This window comes from Helianthus annuus, chromosome 17, assembly GCF_002127325.2.
Source record: "Helianthus annuus cultivar XRQ/B chromosome 17, HanXRQr2.0-SUNRISE, whole genome shotgun sequence".
In the NCBI taxonomy this organism is placed as follows: Eukaryota; Viridiplantae; Streptophyta; class Magnoliopsida; order Asterales; family Asteraceae; genus Helianthus; species Helianthus annuus.
This window is the reverse complement of record NC_035449.2, coordinates 3407839-3425506: the sequence shown is the minus strand read 5'-3', so window position 1 is coordinate 3425506 and position 17668 is coordinate 3407839. Positions and strand designations below refer to the sequence as shown.

The 17668-nt window shown below is 37.3% G+C and overlaps 2 protein-coding genes across 2 annotated transcripts; one reads left to right on the top strand and one right to left on the bottom strand.

Moving 5' to 3' along the window:
• Positions 1–432: 432 nt before the first annotated feature.
• Positions 433–8112, top strand: LOC110926547 (endoglucanase 6). The gene is made up of 9 exons (XM_022170331.2): positions 433–767; positions 920–1132; positions 1295–1495; positions 4488–4577; positions 5431–5595; positions 5674–5958; positions 6505–6853; positions 7498–7566; positions 7654–8112. Exons 1-9 carry the CDS (start codon positions 555–557, stop codon positions 7941–7943), a joined length of 1875 nt encoding a protein of 624 aa, XP_022026023.1. The 5' UTR covers positions 433–554; the 3' UTR covers positions 7944–8112.
• Positions 8113–9257: 1145 nt separating this feature from the next.
• Positions 9258–14707, bottom strand: LOC110926317 (mitochondrial inner membrane protein OXA1). The gene is made up of 9 exons (XM_022170065.2): positions 13999–14707; positions 11942–12032; positions 11670–11717; positions 11436–11494; positions 10991–11066; positions 10786–10917; positions 10604–10711; positions 10432–10486; positions 9258–9839 (listed from the first exon to the last, which is right to left on the bottom strand). The coding sequence occupies exons 1-9, from the start codon at positions 14511–14513 to the stop codon at positions 9535–9537; spliced, it is 1389 nt and encodes a 462-aa protein (XP_022025757.1). The 5' UTR covers positions 14514–14707; the 3' UTR covers positions 9258–9534.
• Between the last annotated feature and the right edge of the window lie 2961 nt (positions 14708–17668).

Genomic DNA, 17668 nt, shown 5'->3' with positions numbered 1-17668 from the left:
AAAAAAGGCCTCTCCTTCAAACTAGGATCCTTCCAAGTAATTCACATGTGCTCTCTCAAGTCTCAACCTTAAGTAAACACACCATTTTATTCATTATTGTTTATATTTTTATTCTTTTTAATGGTGAACGAATCCTTCAAATGGGCTATTGGCGAAATTCACCACATCGGGATACACTCGCCTCCGAACCAGGGAAAACCCTCATCTAGGGCCGAAGCCTGTGAACATTCGTCCAAAGGCACGACAGTGCAGTGAGGTAAAAATCGCTCAGTTCAAGAGTCGAACTAGCGATCTCTATCTATCCGCTTAGTCTCCCGTCATCAACAGTGGCCCAGAAAACATTAATGCAAAAACCAGCATTTATTACTATCAACTCATTTTTTGATTTCCGAGCTTTTGGCACCTTCCCTTTCTTTCATCACCTCCATATATACCCCCCTTTGCACCACCCTCTTTCTCCGTCCTCTCTCTCTCTAAAACTGGCATATCAGGAACTAAACTGATAACCAGACCAACATTGCCTGCCATTCTAAACATAAACTGGCATATCAGGAATGGAGGTTTCTATGAGACTCTGCTCAACTGCAGCCACTCTGTTTCTGCTTATTGGGGTTGTACCTTTGGCTTTAGCAGGTGTACATGACTACCGTCAAGCTCTCACCAAGAGCATTCTCTTTTTTGAGGCTCAAAGATCTGGTTATCTTCCTGGTAACCAAAGAGTCAAATGGAGAGGCCATTCTGGTCTCATGGATGGCAAAGTCAACGGGGTAAAACCGTCTTTTCACTCTTCAAAACCCTTCATTTTCAAAAAAAAAAAAAAAAAGAACTTATGGGTATTTGTTTAAACTTAATTTAAGACCAAACCCTGAAATTGTTTTGAAAAAAGATGAAATCTTGATGGTTAAATTTTGGTATGAAGGTGGATCTTGTTGGAGGGTACTATGATGCAGGGGACAATGTGAAGTTTGGGCTGCCAATGGCTTTTACAGTGACAATGATGTCATGGAGCATCATAGAATATGGGAAGCAAATGGCTACAAGTGGTGAACTTGGTCATGCAATGGATGCTATCAAATGGGGCACTGATTATCTCATAAAAGCTCACCCTCAACCTCATGTTCTTTATGGAGAGGTACACTTGTACAAATTCAAATACAATCTTCATTATTTCAATGTGTGTATATATATGGTGGGACCCACTTATATTGTCACTGGCTAAATTGTGCTTTAAGAATGGTTTCAACTTTTAGTTGCATGTTTTAAGATACATATGACATATGAATGTTTTTTATAGGTTGGGGATGGAAATACTGACCATTACTGTTGGCAAAGGCCAGAGGATATGACTACTTCAAGAAAAGCATACAGAATTGACCAAAATAACCCTGGCTCGGACCTCGCTGGAGAAACAGCTGCCGCCATGGCCGCCGCAGCCATCGTGTTCCGCCGCTATAACCCTGCTTACTCCAAAAAGCTCCTCACTCATGCTTACCAGGTCAGTTGATACATTTTCATTTAATGAAAATTGTACAATGGTCCTTAATTAGTGGAAAAATAAACCATTAGTGGTCAATACGGTGCATGTTAGCAAAGATATGCGTATGTTAGCAAAGTAGTCGAAGTGAATACGGTTAGGGTCTTTTAATACACTTGTAACGTGTCACCTTATTTGTAGACAAAAATAAAATCTCATTAAATAATTGGGCGTATATTAGCAAGACAGTTCAAGTAAATACACCCTTAGTCTTTTCATGGCTTTAGTGTAAGGTGTGTAAGTTAGCAACAGATTTGAGAGCATTCACATTCCGTTTATCAAATTTGTAAGCGGGTCCTCCGATAGTGGTCATGAAGGGTTGTGAGTGAGGTAGAGAGAAAATGTTACAGCTCATCGGTAAATATAAAAAAGAAAACGTTGTTTACCCTTATAAAATTTTTAATACTTTTAAAAGGATTGTGAGTAGAGAAAAGAGAAAAACTAAAAATAAAGGTATAAAAATATTACTTAATTGAAAAATAGAGAGAAAGACAGTAATTTTTAGGAAAATTGGTATTTAATAAACCAACCATTGCCCAGTTGGTAAATAATAATCCAACCTACAGAATTGGTATATAATAATCCTACCTATCAATATGTTGGTACTCAATGAACCTCCGTTAGTTTTTTTTAACTGAAGTTAGTTTTTAAGTTTTATTTATTACACAAACAGTCCCTGTAGTTGTAATTTACTAGTTTTAACTATGAGTTAATAGCCAAAATGGTCCCTGAGGTTAATAGCCAGACCACCGCCACCACCACCACCGCCACCACCACCGCCACCACCACCACCACCACCACCGCAACGCCACCACCGCACCGCCACCACCACCACCACCATCGCCACAGCACCTCCACCACCGTAACCATCGCCACATCACCACCGCCACCACCGCACCGCCACCATCACCACCACCGTCGCTAGAGCTGTTGGATCTGTGATGTTTTTGGTCAGTCATCGTCTGCTGCATCATCTGAATTCAAACCCCTTAGGCGTCGATGATCAAAGACAGAGATGGTGGTGGTGGCGGTGCAGTGGTGATGGCGGTGCGGTGGTGATAGCGGTGCGGTGGTGGTGGTGTTGGTGGTGGTGGTGGCGATGGTGGTGGTGGTGGTGGCGGTGCGGTGGTGGTGGTGGTGGTGGCGGTGGTGGTGGTGGTGGCGGTGCGGTGGCGGGGACCTCAGGGACCATTTTTGGCTATTAACCTCAGGGACCATTTTGGCTATTAACTCATAGTTAAAACTAGTAAATTACAACTACAGGGACTGTTTGTGTAATAAGTAAAACTTAAAAACTAACTTCAGTTAAAAAAAACTAACGGAGGTTCATTGAGTACCAACATATTGATAGGTAGGATTATTATATACCAATTCTGTAGGTTAGATTATTATTTACCAACTGGGCAAAGGTTGGTTTATTAAATACCAATTTTCCTAATTTTTAATATAATTATAGAAATAAAAATGATAAATAAAACGTGAATGCTCTGACACCATTTGTAAAGTGCATGTAATTGAATACTTATTAATTCGGCTAGTGTTTTTTTAACGACAAACTAAATAACTCTTAGATTACTTCTAATAACAACCGATATGTACCCTGTAGAAGTTAAGTATTTTTAACGACAAACTAAATTACTCTTAAAGTGTAACTGGTTATTATAATACTAGTATTAAGCCCCCGCGTTGCAGCGGTGTTGTAAAACTGTGTCAAGTAATACCAATAATATACCACTATCAGCAATCACCAACATTGGAAAAACTCGTAAAAACAAAATAAATAAAAACAGAAAAAAAATAAAGTCGAGGGAAAAGCAGACATAAAATCTTTAAATCACGCACGCTCGATGCAGAAAAATTAAACCGAAAGTAAAACATAGAAAAAATAACTAAATCAATCCAGGACTCGCGTGTTGTGACAAACTTGTAAAATAGAGTAATATTGCTGGGTTGCGACGGGCCAAACGGGAAAAAATACACGAAAAATGGTGAACCCTACACACACATTGTGGTGCGTTGACTCGCAAAATTTAGAACGAAACGAAAAACTTAGGAATGATGAAAAGTATGGTGGACCAAAATTGAAAATTAAAAAGAGTTGGGTTAAATTGCAAAAGATGAAAAACTTTAGACTAAAATAAAAAAACAAAGAGTCTAAATTGCAAAAGAATAAAAGTTTGGGTTAGAAATGAAAAAAAGAAAAAAAAAACCCTATACATGAGGTACAACACCATAAATTACAAAAAAAAAAAGTTAAAAAATTTATTATTTGAATTTATTAATATTAAAATAAGGATAAGGATAAAGATAAAATAAGCGATATCTATATATTGATTATTAATATTAAAAGAAATATATTAAACAAATATAAATAAAATTTATGAGGTTGAAGAAGGGAATGCCATGTGGCATTATTTGTAGTCTTTTATTAGTATTTAGATTTCAACTTCTCTAGAAGTAGCGATTGTTGTGTTGTTAACATGTTATTTTGTCTAATATTAAGGTACAATTCCCAATGCACTCTCTAGAATCAACTTAGGATGTCACCCTAAAAAAATGCCAAAGTACATTCACGTTTCCACATTGAACAAAAAAGATACTTAATATGTACAAATACCAATGCATTAAGTACAAACATATAAAGCAAAAGGACCACCAGTCAATTCAATTCGGTAGCATGTCTGTTTGATCCATAAAGTTATGTTGGTGCACATGGTGTGTGGATCACGGAAGTTAGGGTGGGTATGCATCACGGATAATATGCATCTACCGTTGAAATTTTAGATCTCAACCGTCGATCAAATCTTGTTGACTGTCGGTGAACACACACATGCCCCATGACACCAACGCATACATACTCTAGAGTTAATTCCCATTGTGCCCCTACCACGTTCACTGATTTGATTTTTTTTTAACGGTGACTTTCTTTTTGATATTATCATTTTCTTTTCAGCTGTTTGATTTTGCGGACAAGTATAGGGGTAAATATGACAGTAGCATAACCGTTGCACAGAAGTACTACCGGTCTGTTAGCGGATACGGGGTATGTGATCATAATCTTCTTACGATGTTATGTTTATGCATACCTTGAAGTTTAGCCGTTCAAAAAAGTGTTTATGCGTAACTGGGACCTGTGTTGTGGTGTAGTTTCTAATAAATATGTATGAAAAAAAAGGAACAAACCGTGTTAATTAAAAATTTAAAAATTTTCTTTTATCTTTTTTAGACTCAATGTTTTGTTTATTTAAGATTTTATATTTATATTTTGTTAATAATGAAAATCTATCTTTTCACATTTTGTTTCAAAAAAATTAATCATAAATACCCCATATTAGATTACAAAAATTTCTTCCTTTACAAAAAAAACACTATTTTTTTTCTTTTTCTTTTTTGACTCTTTTACTTTTTATTGTTTACACTTTTAACCCAATAGTTTTCATCTTTTACATAACCACAATAGTTTTCAGTATTTGCACTTTTAACGTTATAGTTTTCATCTTTTACATATTTGTCACAAACATTTTTTAAGTTTTAACCTCAATCCTTTTCCACTTTCAACTTTGGTCCGCTGTACTTTACATCTTTTACAAATTTATCATTTTACGGTTCGTTCTAGATTTACAAATTTGTCATTTTACGGTTCAACGTTTTTACATTTATTTTTTATGGTTTAACGGCTCACTTGAAACTCGCAGGTCCTAAGCCGAATTAGTTACTGTTTTCTGTGTTTTATTTTTTCGGTATAATTTTTATGAGTTAAAACACTGTAACACGCGTGCATGATTCATTATTTTTATGTTTACTTTTTGTTCGGCTTAACAATCCCGCTGCAAAGCGTGGGTCATAAATATACATTTATTTATTTATTAACTTTACCCTTTGTATGATATTTTTAGGATGAATTGCTATGGGCAGCTGCTTGGTTGTTCAAGGCATCAGGCAACCAGTACTACTTAAATTACCTAGGTAGAAATGGCGACGCCCTCGGTGGGACTGGCTGGTCCATGACCGAGTTCGGCTGGGACGTTAAGTATGCCGGTGTTCAGACCCTTGTTGCTAAGGTATGTTTATTAAAAATTTGAAACTATAGTTATTAAAAATATTGGTCAGGGTTCTATATTCGGGTTGATGTTATGCAGTTCTTGATGGGCGGAAAAGCCCGTGGGAATCGCGCGGTGTTTGGGAAGTACCAAGAAAAGGCAGAGAACTTCATGTGCGCATGCCTTGGCAAAAGTAGTCGAAATGTTCAAAAGACACCCGGAGGGTTAATTTTTCGGCAAAGATGGAATAACTTACAGTTCGTCACAAGTGCATCTTTCTTACTTACCGTTTATTCAGACTACTTGACGTCTGCCCGGAGGAACTTACGGTGCTCTTCGGGCACAGTCACCCCGCCCGAGCTGCTAGCATTTGCCAAATCTCAGGTAACCACAAGTTATACTATGCATTTTGACTTCACAAAAGTCAACTGCAGCAGTGCAGCAGCTAATGAAGTTTTTTCAAGAAGAGTAAACTGCCATTTTGGTCCCTGTGGTTTGGTTACTTTTGCCACTTTGGTCCAAAACTCAAACTTTTTTCATCTGGGTCCCTGTGGTTTCAGTTTTATTGCCATTTTGGTCCAAAAATGAAATCAGATCATATTTGTCTTATAAAATCTTACAATTTTGTCATTTTCCTCAGGGGCAAATCAGGTCATATTTGTCTTATAAAATATGATATTTATTTATAAAAAAGAAATGATCATTTTGCCCCTGCGGAAAATGACAAAATAGCAGGATTTTATAAGACAAATATGACCTGATTTCATTTTTGAACTAAAATGGCAATAAAACTGAAACCACAAGGACCCAGATGCAAAAGTTTGAGTTTTGGACTAAGGTGGCAAAAGTGACCAAACCACAGGGACCAAAATGGCAGTTTACTCTTTCAAGAAACATGTTAAACTTTTGGATCGGTTATCGGTTTTGTAGGTGGATTATATACTCGGAGACAACCCGAGAGCAACAAGTTACATGGTTGGATATGGGAGGCGCTACCCGCAACAAGTACACCATAGAGGTTCATCGATTGTCTCGATTAAGGTTAATCCCACGTTCGTTAGCTGCAGAGGTGGTTACGCTACATGGTATAGCCGAAAGGCAAGTGACCCAAATCTCCTAACGGGCGCTATTGTTGGTGGGCCCGACGCATATGACAACTTTGCTGACCAAAGAGACAATTATCAGCAAACTGAGCCTGCTACGTATAATAATGCACCTCTTCTCGGAGTATTGGCTAGACTACACGCTGGTCATGCTGGCTATAACCAGCTCCTTCCGGGTAAATTAATCAACTAATTAAATAGGGGTGTGAATTCCTGACGCGACCCGAAAACACGACACGAACCTAACACAAATTCGCGAGTTTGGGTTTAGTCTAAATGGGTTCAGGTCAGTTTCAGGTTGAACCCGCGAACCCGTCTAGCTAAACAGGTCGGGTTCGGGTCAACCCGTTCGGGTTGGCGGGTTAACCCGTTTAACCCATTTGTGTTATATTATAATTTTTTACAATATAATTTATGTCAAAAATTAAATTGAGTGTGTATTTAATACCATAATTATAACTTAAAAAGAGAAATTGACATAAAATTTTATAATTAAATGTGTGTGTGTGTGTATTTGTGTTTTATAGTAAATTTTAAACATTGATTTGCGAAAAAATATAAAAAAAATAAAAAATTCGGGTTGAAAGGGTCGTGTTCGGGTTCGAACACGGCTCAAGCTTGAAAATAGTGTCGTATAACTATTTTCAGGCTTGGGCCGTGTTCGGGTTCGTCTAAAATTTTCGGGCTCGGGTCACGTTGAAACCCCCAAACTCGCGAACATGACCCGTTTAACACCCCTAAATTAAACTAAAAGTTGTTCTAGTGTGTTATATCATTTCTTAATCTTTGTTTAATTTTTTTTTTTTTTTTTTTTTTGCAGTTGATATCCCTCTTCTTAATCTTAAGCCCACTGCTGCTCAACCGAAGCCTAAAGTGACTCCATCTTCAGGTAAAATCTTGATAATAATAATAATTATTTATGTTTTTCTTAGAAAAAAAAATCATACCTTTATGACTAAAGATTTTCTGTCTTTAGGTTTGATTGCTGTTACACAAAAGGCTACAAGTTCATGGATAGCTAAGGGTAAAAAGTACTACAGATACTCAGTTACACTGACTAACAAATCAAACAAAACCATCAAGAAAGTTAACGTCTCGGTTTCAAAGCTCTACGGGCCTCTATGGGGTCTCACCAAGACTGCAGGCGGTTCATACGGGCTCCCAACATGGGCTAGCTCAATACCAGCTGGAAAAAGCGTCGAGTTTGTGTACATCCATACCGCTTCTCCGGCTCAAGTGTCGGTTTCAAGCTACACATTGACTTAAAAAGTCAAAAGTATACCAAAAGATATACAAGAGTCTTTTTAGGAAGAGTTAATTACTGTTTTCGTCCCTGTGGTTTGTCAAAAATCACTATTTCAGTCCATTAGTTTAAAAATTACGATTTCAGTCCCTGTGGTTTCACTTCGTAACCATTTCAGTCCCTGTGGTTTCACTTTCGTAACCATTTCAATCCGTTATTCTGTTAAGTACAGGGACTGAAACGATTACGAAAGAGAAACCACAGGGACTGAAATCGTAATTTTTAAACTAATGGACTGAAATAGTGATTTTTGACAAACCACAGGGACGAAAACAGTAATTAACTCTTTTAGGAAAGTCCATTTTTTGTGAATTTTCTACAAATAAGGTCTGAAAAACAGAGGAAGAAAGGAGTGATGGGAGTTTTAACAAAGAGCTCATCCTCCTTCATTAGGTCTTCTGAGAGCAAATACAAGAAAATGGCATGCTTCTAATACAAAGGAGATTAGAAGAATCCTTTTCTTTTTTTTTTTTCTTTTTTTTCTTTTTTTTTTATATTTTATTTTCTACTTCAAAACAGGTTTGAAGTGTTTATGTGTTCTTGTTTGTGTGTAAATTTGGCTACATTTTCTTATTGTGGAATATGAATATAGATTTGGACAACACCTTTTGTTATACTAGTCGCGTTTTTGTTATGTGTTCGAATTATTCCTCGTAATAAAGATCTTTATCAGTTTGGGTTTTCAGCGTTTTTCTTTTCCGGGTTGAAATAGAACCCGGCCTGAATTCGAAGCCACCCGAACCCGAATTAGACAATACCCTAAGAGCCCAAACCCGACCAACACGGATCTTATATGGGTTGGTTATCGGGTCACTTTTTCTCAACCAAAAACCCAAACAACCCAACCCAAAAAAACCCGAAACACAACGAAATATTTGTCTTTTTTTTATAGATGTGTTTTGGTTTGGAGTATCTGATATTTGGAACATTAAGTTTTGTGACTTTTGAACGTTATCTTATCATATTGCCAAATGACGTTTAAAATTTCATGATATTTCACAACCCGACCGTAACTAACCCGAGCCCGAATAACTCGTCCAACCCGAACTTTAAATGGGTCAGTTGTCAAGTCAACTTTTTCCCGGCAAAAAACCGAACAAACCGACCCAAAAAACCCGAAACCCGAAAAAATAACACAAGAAACACCCCTATCTACATCATCACTGTGAGTTGCGACATCCTTTTAGACAACTGACTTCGCCGATATCTGAATGGATATCTGCGACGCTGCAGTTATAAAGTTTGTAACACTATCCTGGCTAGTATACAAAAGACTATAAAAAAGTCAACGATAATGCATCTTCATAACTAACGTATTACACGCGAAATACAAAATAACAAAACTATTCCAAGTAATATATATAGTCTGTCATACTCCCTCTAATTTGCTCTGCCAAACCGAAGACTCCCGCTTCCCTCTAACCAGCCAAGCAGTAGATATATAATGTCAAAATTGACCAAAAAGAATATGATGAATGCCTTATTACAATTATTCAATGGGCCGTATAACGTTGACGCCCATCATCATCACGATAAAGATTAAATACCAAACGCTCACCGCCTGTGGTTCTTCTTTCTTCCTTTTACTTCTTTCTCTAGTCTTTTGATCCTCTGGCTTAAAACCGATGCTCGCGATTCTCTTTGACTTGAAGACTTCTGGTCTTCTGAAGTTGACTTTTGACTTGTGGTTGTTAGACTTCTTTGACTTTCTTGATGTTGTTTATGAGCTTGTGCAGCTGCGTACTTTTTTAACCCTTCAAAGAAGGAGAAAGCCGGTTTCGATTCACCGGCAGGCGATGGGGGTGGAGGTACTATAATTGGTATGTTCAACATCTTCTTCACACTCGGTTTTTTAATTACTGAAAGCAAGAAAATTATATGTTAACCACTTAACCGGAGATGGGTGTGCGTATAATGTTCTCGAAGTTCATTTAAATTGGCCCAAAACCACTTCTATAAATATGTGAGTAAAATGCCATATTTTCGTCGCCTGAGGTTTGGCTAGTTTTGCGATTTCAGTCCAAAGGTTTGTTTTTTCGCATTCGAATCCAAAAGATTTGAAATCTTGCCATTTTCATCCGGCTCGTTGACTCCATCCATTTTTCTCGGTTAAGTCAGAGGTATTTTCGTACATAAAGTGAAAAAGACCAAATTGCCCTTTAAGTGAATACTTGTACATTATGCTAAATGCTTGTACATAAAATGAAAAAGACCAAAATGCCCTTTAAGTTAACAAAAAGACGAAAATACCCCCAATTTAACATAGAAAAATGGATGGAGTTAACGAGCCAGACGAAAACAACAAGATTTCAAACCTTTTGGATCCAGATGCGAAAAAACAAACCTTTGGAACGAAAATAGCATTTTACTCAATATATATATATATATATATATACACACACACACAGACCTATACCTTAACAATGTAAATTAACAACATTCTCAACTTACTTGCTCCATATACAAGGGAGAACAAGTTGGAGGTGATCCAATAACAAAAGAGAGCCTGTATACGCGAAAGTATAGTGAATGTAACTCAAATTTTCCACATAAAACATAAACATTATGATAATTATATCCAAATACAAAAGAAAATGTTTTTAAATAAATCGTGACATGTTACCTTTGGGAAAGACGCGGTAAGGGGAACAGTAAGAGCTGCAAAACCGCGCGAAACGTTCTTCATGGTGGCAGCAGCAGGATTACCTTCCAAACCTTCTTGCATGTTAAACTAAATAACACAACAAAATAAGTTTCTAGGTGAACAAAATAAGTTTTGTTTTCTGTAAGTGGATAAAGGTTTACCTCTACGGTTATCCAGAATGAAAAAGCAGTCAAACAAGGAAGCAGATAGAAAGGATCCGCGGTTGTAAGATCGAGGAACCAAGAGGTCCCACCGGTTTTAAACGACGGAACCTTTTCCACCATGTTTTGAATCTGCAAATAGAACGTGTAAAAGATTGAAAAACACGGTATAGATTTCCTTCTAAAAGATCTATTTATAACTTACAGCAAGAAAGAAGCTGACAAAGAGAGGGCCTTGGAAGAGGAGACCCTTTAAAGGTGTAAAGGTACTAACGCCGTGCCTGTTGAAATATTAATTTCCAATAACATTAAATTTATTCCAAAATCTATATAAACATGTAAAGCAGCTAGGGGTGCAAACGAGCCGAGACCGAGTTCGAGCTCAGCTCGTTGGTAGTTTCTCAAGCTCAATAATAACTAATATTACATTAAAGCTCGATAAGGCTCGACGAGACTGACGAGCTTCACATGGCAAGCTCAAGCTTAGGCTCGATAAATAAACGAGCTTTATTTTTGGCTCAGGCTCGGCTTGGGCTCCATTGGGCTCCATAAGGCTCGGCTCGGCTCGAGCTTTTTCATGAGCCGCTTAGCTTGTTTGCACCCCTAAAAGCAGCTAATGGCTTGTCCTAATAACAAGGAAAGGTGCTTACTGTGAGAATACCCTTTTCATTTTCTCCTGACCTTCGGCAACAGCTGACGGACTCATGCCCTGAAAAGGGTATTATAGTAATAATAGATATAAGTCAGAAGTTCACTTTCTTATTTCTTAAAAAGGTTAAGCATACCTTCTTTAATTTATAAGATATTAATTGACAACTACTCAATAAAAAAATTTAAAAAAAAAATAAAAAAAAAATTGCATAAAAAATGTTCGATGTTCAAACCTTATCTTGCATCTCCTGTTTGATTTCCTCCAATTGTGGTCTCAGTATCTGTGTAAAAAATGCAAAATTGAATAAGAATATATATTACATATGTACTGAAATTTAATTAAAATTAACTAGCTAAAAACCAGATATAAGAAAGGTAAAACAGATAAGTAAATATATTGCTGACTTGCGCAACGTGAAACTGAAAACTTGTAATGCGTATAATTAATCAGGAAATGAAAAATAAACAGAGTAAAAAAAAAAAAAAAAAAAAAAAAAAAACTCACAGTTAACTTAGTGGTAGCCTTCAGCTGGTTTATCATGATTGGAATCATCAAGGTTCTAATAACGAGAGTTGTTATTACAATGCTTGCCCACCTGACACAAGACAGAATATTATTGCTCACTGTATATATGTACCCGAAAAGCCGAAAGAGGATTACAGAAAATATAACACATAAATTGATAGTGCCTGTAAAAAAAAAAAAAAAAAAAAAAAAAAAAAACTGCCAACGTGTACCAACATTGTATGCTAAATGGTGAATCACATGGCATGTTAATATATTTTTTTCAAGAGAATGCCTTTTTGTTTGTCAATTTGATTAATATGTTATGCATGTAGTTAAGTACTTGAGTAATCTGCCAATATGGCCCCTTTCGTTTGGCCACATATGCCACTTTAAGACAGTTTTTTTTAACACCGGCCCCCCTGGCATGTTTTTTATTGCCATTTCAACCCACTTTTTTCAGACGATGTTAACTGAGGTCTGTTGACTCAGGGGTAAATATGTCATTTCTCACCTCAGGGTCCATTTTGGCAATTAAAAAACAAACTATTTTATTTATTTTATATAAAACCCAACCCACCCCCAACTAGGGGCAGCATTTCTTGACCCGACATGAAAAAAAAGGTTTGGGTCAGCTTCGGGTTGACCCGTATTTCTATGGAAATTTTCATGCCATTTTATCATTGAGGCTTCAATATACTGCATGATTTTATTGCTTTAGTTACATAAGATAGTGCATACTGTTACACATGTAGAATTGTAGATGACCACTATGCTAGACTTAAAACCTTATTTTGATTGTAGGATAACGGTTGTCACTGTGTTCACTTCTTATAATGCGCTCAGTTTTCTCTTCATTCTATTTATTGTAGCAAGGACTCACAACTGATTTAGGGCCTAGGGGAACCATTGAACTACATCCTCCTGCGTTTGATTTTCCATTTCTGCGATTTTTATATGGGTCAACCAAAACCCAACCTGTTTTTAATACGGGTCAACCCAAACCCGACCTGTTTTTAAACGGGTAGTGTTAGTCGATGGGTCAACCAAAACCCGAACCCGACCTGTTTTTTAAACGGGTAGTGTTAGTCGATGGGTCAACCAAAACCCGAACCCGACCTGTTTTTTAAACGGGTGGTGTTAGTCGATAGGTCAACCAAAATCCACCCTGTTTTTAATACGGGTCAACCCGAACCCAACCTGTTTTTTAAACGGGTAGTGTTAGTCGATGGGTCAACCAAAACCCGAACCCGACCTGTTTTTTAAACGGGTAGTGTTAGTCGATGGGTCAACCAAAACCCGAACCCGACCTGTTTTTTAAACGGGTGGTGTTAGTCGATAGGTCAACCAAAATCCACCCTGTTTTTAATACGGGTCAACCCGAACCCAACCTGTTTTTTAAACGGGTAGTGTTAGTCGATGGGTCAACCAAAACCCGAACCCGACCTGTTTTTAAACGGGTAGTGTTAGTCGATGGGTCAACCAAAACCCGAACCCGACCTGTTTTTTAAACGGGTGGTGTTAGTCGATAGGTCAACCAAAACCCACCCTGTTTTTAATACGGGTCAACCCGAACCCGACCTGTTTTTTAAACGAGCAGTGTTAGTCGATGGGTCAACCAAAACCCGAACCCGACCTGTTTTTTAAACGGGTAGTGTTAGTCGATAGGTCAACCAAAACCCGAACCCGACCTGTTTTTTAAACGGGTAGTGTTAGTCTGATAGGTCAACCAAAACCCGAACCCGACCTGTTCTCTGTTTCATACATTCATTTCACTTTCACCCTCAAGTAGCAGTTTACTTCTATCCAAACACCTAATTAAACTTCATCAACATGTCTAAAGTTCACACATTTCCTATCATTTCAACTCAAAACATTCCTCCTCCCAAGTTATTTCCGATAAATCCCTATTAATCCCGACTAATCGTTAGTCGGTACCCCACCGCCCGACTAGCGCCTAGCGATTCTTACAACACTGCTCCTAACCTAACCCACTGACCCATTAACCCTACAACAACCAAAAACCATAAAAACACAAACTTTAAACCATATCTTACCAATTCAATCCAGTAAAGCTATGAATCCCATCAATAGCATACTGCAAAGCAGCAACAGGTATCCAAGAATCAGCAGCAGCAACCGCCACTTCACTAACAGCAGGCGCTTGAGTACTCACAACTTCCACAGTCTTATCAGCCAAAACATCAGCCATATCATACATCAAATCAATCTTATTCCCTTCATCAGCATCACCAACAGTAGTAGACATATTTCTACCCAACAAAACCCCACTTGCAGCCAATGGGACATGATTCAAATAACCCCATCTCGGATCTTTAAACCTCACACCACCAGTTCCAGTTCCAGTTCCAAACCCTAACCCTAATGAACTGTTATTCCCACCGAAGCCACTGTATGATCTGCTTTGAAAACAGGTGTTTAATTTCGAATCTGGATGATGATTTTCACGATCTTGACGGTCTTGTTCGTGATTAATGTGATAAATTGAAGGGGTGAATCGTTGTTGAGCGAAAAGTCTCGCTTTTGTAGTGAGACTACGCCTGTACGCCATTGATTGAGTGTGTTTCTGGATCAGAAGTGTTGAATTCAGATCAAAATCACGAAGAAACTGATGATATACGAGTGATTTGATGGGATTAAAGTATTGAACAGTCTGAAGGAGATATGAAAAATGAAAAGGGGTTAGGGTTTAGTTAGGGAAAGAAATATTCTGGTTAGGAAACAAGGTAGGCCTTTTTGGGCTGTGGGCCTGAAATGGTTTAAATTAGAGGTGTAATAAAAGATGCTTTGGGTCTGGTGACCCGAAACCGACCCGGGCTCGATATGGTAGAAAAACCGGTTTGGGTCTAACCTGATTTGGCGGTTTGATACAGGTTTAGGATTTTTTGTGTTGAGAATTGGTTTCAAGGTGAACTGGTTTTAGGGTTGAAAACCTCAAGCCACCTACACTAATTTAGATAAGGTTTAAAAGCACTTTTAGCATGTAAAACAGTTTTTTTAAGGGGGAATAGCCAAAATAGCCGTTGACTAGTCAAAATATCAAAAATAGCCAACTGAAACGGCTCCACGAGCCTTTTCACGAGTTCCCACGCGGCTCAAATTAAAAGCTAAGAACTTTCCTCAGCAACCACTCACATTTTACCACGTGGCTACTGTTGTTTTTCAAACCTAGTTTAGGTGTCAATTTAGGTGGTGGAGGAAGAAATGGGAACTCGTGAAAAGGATCCTAGAGCCGTTTCAGTTGGCTATTTTTTATATTTTGCTTAGTCAACGGCTATTTGGCTATTTCCCCTTAAAAAAAACTGGTTTACATGCTAAAAGTGGTTTTAAACCTGATCTAAATTGGTTTAGGTGGCTTGAGATTTTCAACCCTAAAACAAGTTATTAACCCAAATCGGTTTGTTATCAAACTAAAAAAAAGGATCTGGTTTATAACTTGAATCGGTTTATGTCCAAACCGGGTTTTACACACCTCTAGATGAAATCCATTGTTTTTTTTTTTTTTTTTTTTTTTCTCTTTTCTTTTAAGGCTCTTTAACTGATTAAATGAATTGTCTCTTGGCTATCGGTTGTTTTATACATTTTGTCTCTTTGAAAGTATAAAAAGTTTTGAGTTCTTTTGCATTCGGTTTTAATGGTTTTATGCTATAAATAATTTGATTTATTTTCCGGCTAAATCAGAGTGGTTGACTAAACTTGATGGGCAAACGTGATGGTAAACAACATCATCAAATTGTAGCATTTTCTATGTTTCAGAACGTATAGATATACATTTTTTAAAAGTAAGACAGAAAAATGATATCTGTACTTTTGCATCATTAACCACTAGTTATGTATTTGCTTACCTAATTATTGGCTACCCAAAAACGAAGATTCCCTTTGTTAATCTTGATAAGTTGTGTGAGCTAAAGGATTAAAGTTGTGAAACGTCTAAAGAAGTCGATATTACTAGTGGGGAACTCGCACATTACGGAGTCGATAATACGCGGCGGGAACTTAACGCGCATCACACGCTCAAGTGGTAAGTGAAGTGAGGATGTCATGGGAGCTTGTTGTACAACCCAATACAAATATCAGATTTAGTTTATCATTCCATAAACTTCACAAATCTTACATCCTAACTGATGGGAAAAACGCGAAACCCGGTCACAAACGGTAAACTAAAACGCGGAAGCAAACTTCGTTTGACCAAATATTTTCCCAACTCGAATGAACCTGTGATGATGCAAACAAATAGGTATAAAACTAATAACAAAGAGACACCAAATTTTAGCGTGGAAAACCTCTCAAAAAGGAAAGTAGAAACCACGGGACTACTAGAGCCGCTTAAAATCCACTATCACCAATAATAGCAATACAAAGTCTTCCCTAGTTAAAACTAGAGGCATACAAAATCATCATATACTTGGTACAAACTAACTTCAAGTATATGGAATCTAAACAAAACGAATAAGCAAGTAAGAGGTATCACCAAACGAGGAATTAACGATCTCTGGTACGTCTCTTATCTTCACAAAAGACCCAAGAATAAAACTCTTGATTTTCCTTCTTTGTATGTTTGTACGTCTTCAAGTCAGGCGCCCAAAACCACAAAGGAAATAAACACTATTTCTTTTATTTCTTGCGTCCGAATATTCACAAAAACAAAACGTGTGATGCTTTTATCAGTTGCAAGCCCACATTACAAATTTAATGTTTTGTTTGGTCTTGGCCCACACCAACTTACGTCACAATCCAAAGACCACATATATCTTTTTTTTTCCTTTTTTTTATTACTCCAAAATAATAATAGTAATAAAACCCATGTAGTATGAGATAGGTTGGGCTTTCTCATGGGCAAAAATAACCCAACACTAACACTATATTCATTGTGTTCTTCTCCTTCATCTTGGAGTTCATAATCATTTTGTTAGCATAATAGTGACCCTTTTATAGATTTTAGATACAGGGGTGTTAGGATTGCAACCTTAAATCAATTTATGTTTTTCATTTGGTAATCTAACATTTACAAGTTCATTACTTGCTACATTCACTCAAATTTGATTAACTTGCATTATAACAAACAATGAATCATGGATCGAGCTTTGTTTCTCGCCTGATTGCGTTACAGATTTCAATACATATATGCATACAAATCTGTTCTAGAACCATATGAGTACACCTACTTTCATGTTATTGATCCCACACCATAGAGGGAGGAGCTTTAACAAGACCACCATCCCCTTCAATTACATGCACCGAACCACAAGGGTCCAACGTGTAGTTATATGCTCGGTTTGATCTCTCATAACTCATAAGCATGAACCCGAAAATTCATAACAAGCACATACTCAACACTCAACTTCGATATTTTATCATATAGAGTAGGAGGTGGCAAAATAGGCACGCCAGTTGAATTGGATAATGGGTCAAATGTGTCAAATGGGTTCAAGTCAAAACATTTTTGGTATGGGACATGTCATGTTGGGGTGACCCGAAAGAATCCATTTTAATCCCCCTCCTCCTTTAGAGGCGCTTATGCTTATCTTTTTTGTACCATCGCAAGTGTAGCTGAACATATTGTAGGAGCATAAAGACTATTAAATTAATAAGGGGGTCAAGCTGAATAACCTATTAGTTATGTTCATGCAAATTCCACAATATTTTGTTTCAACTTTTATACAAAGACCAGAGTAAAACTCTTGCTCCATGGGGCAGCCAAAGAAT

Coding starts and splice junctions, on each gene's coding strand:
- LOC110926547 (XM_022170331.2), top strand. CDS start 555: ATGGAGGTTTCTATGAGACTCTGCTCAACTGCAGCCACTCTGTTTCTG. Junction 768..919: donor TGGATGGCAAAGTCAACGGG/GTAAAACCGTCT, acceptor TTTGGTATGAAG/GTGGATCTTGTTGGAGGGTA. Junction 5,959..6,504: donor TAGCATTTGCCAAATCTCAG/GTAACCACAAGT, acceptor TCGGTTTTGTAG/GTGGATTATATACTCGGAGA.
- LOC110926317 (XM_022170065.2), bottom strand. CDS start 14,513: ATGGCGTACAGGCGTAGTCTCACTACAAAAGCGAGACTTTTCGCTCAA. Junction 11,067..11,435: donor ATGAAAAGGGTATTCTCACA/GTAAGCACCTTT, acceptor ATATTTCAACAG/GCACGGCGTTAGTACCTTTA. Junction 10,918..10,990: donor TTGTCAGCTTCTTTCTTGCT/GTAAGTTATAAA, acceptor TTCTATTTGCAG/ATTCAAAACATGGTGGAAAA.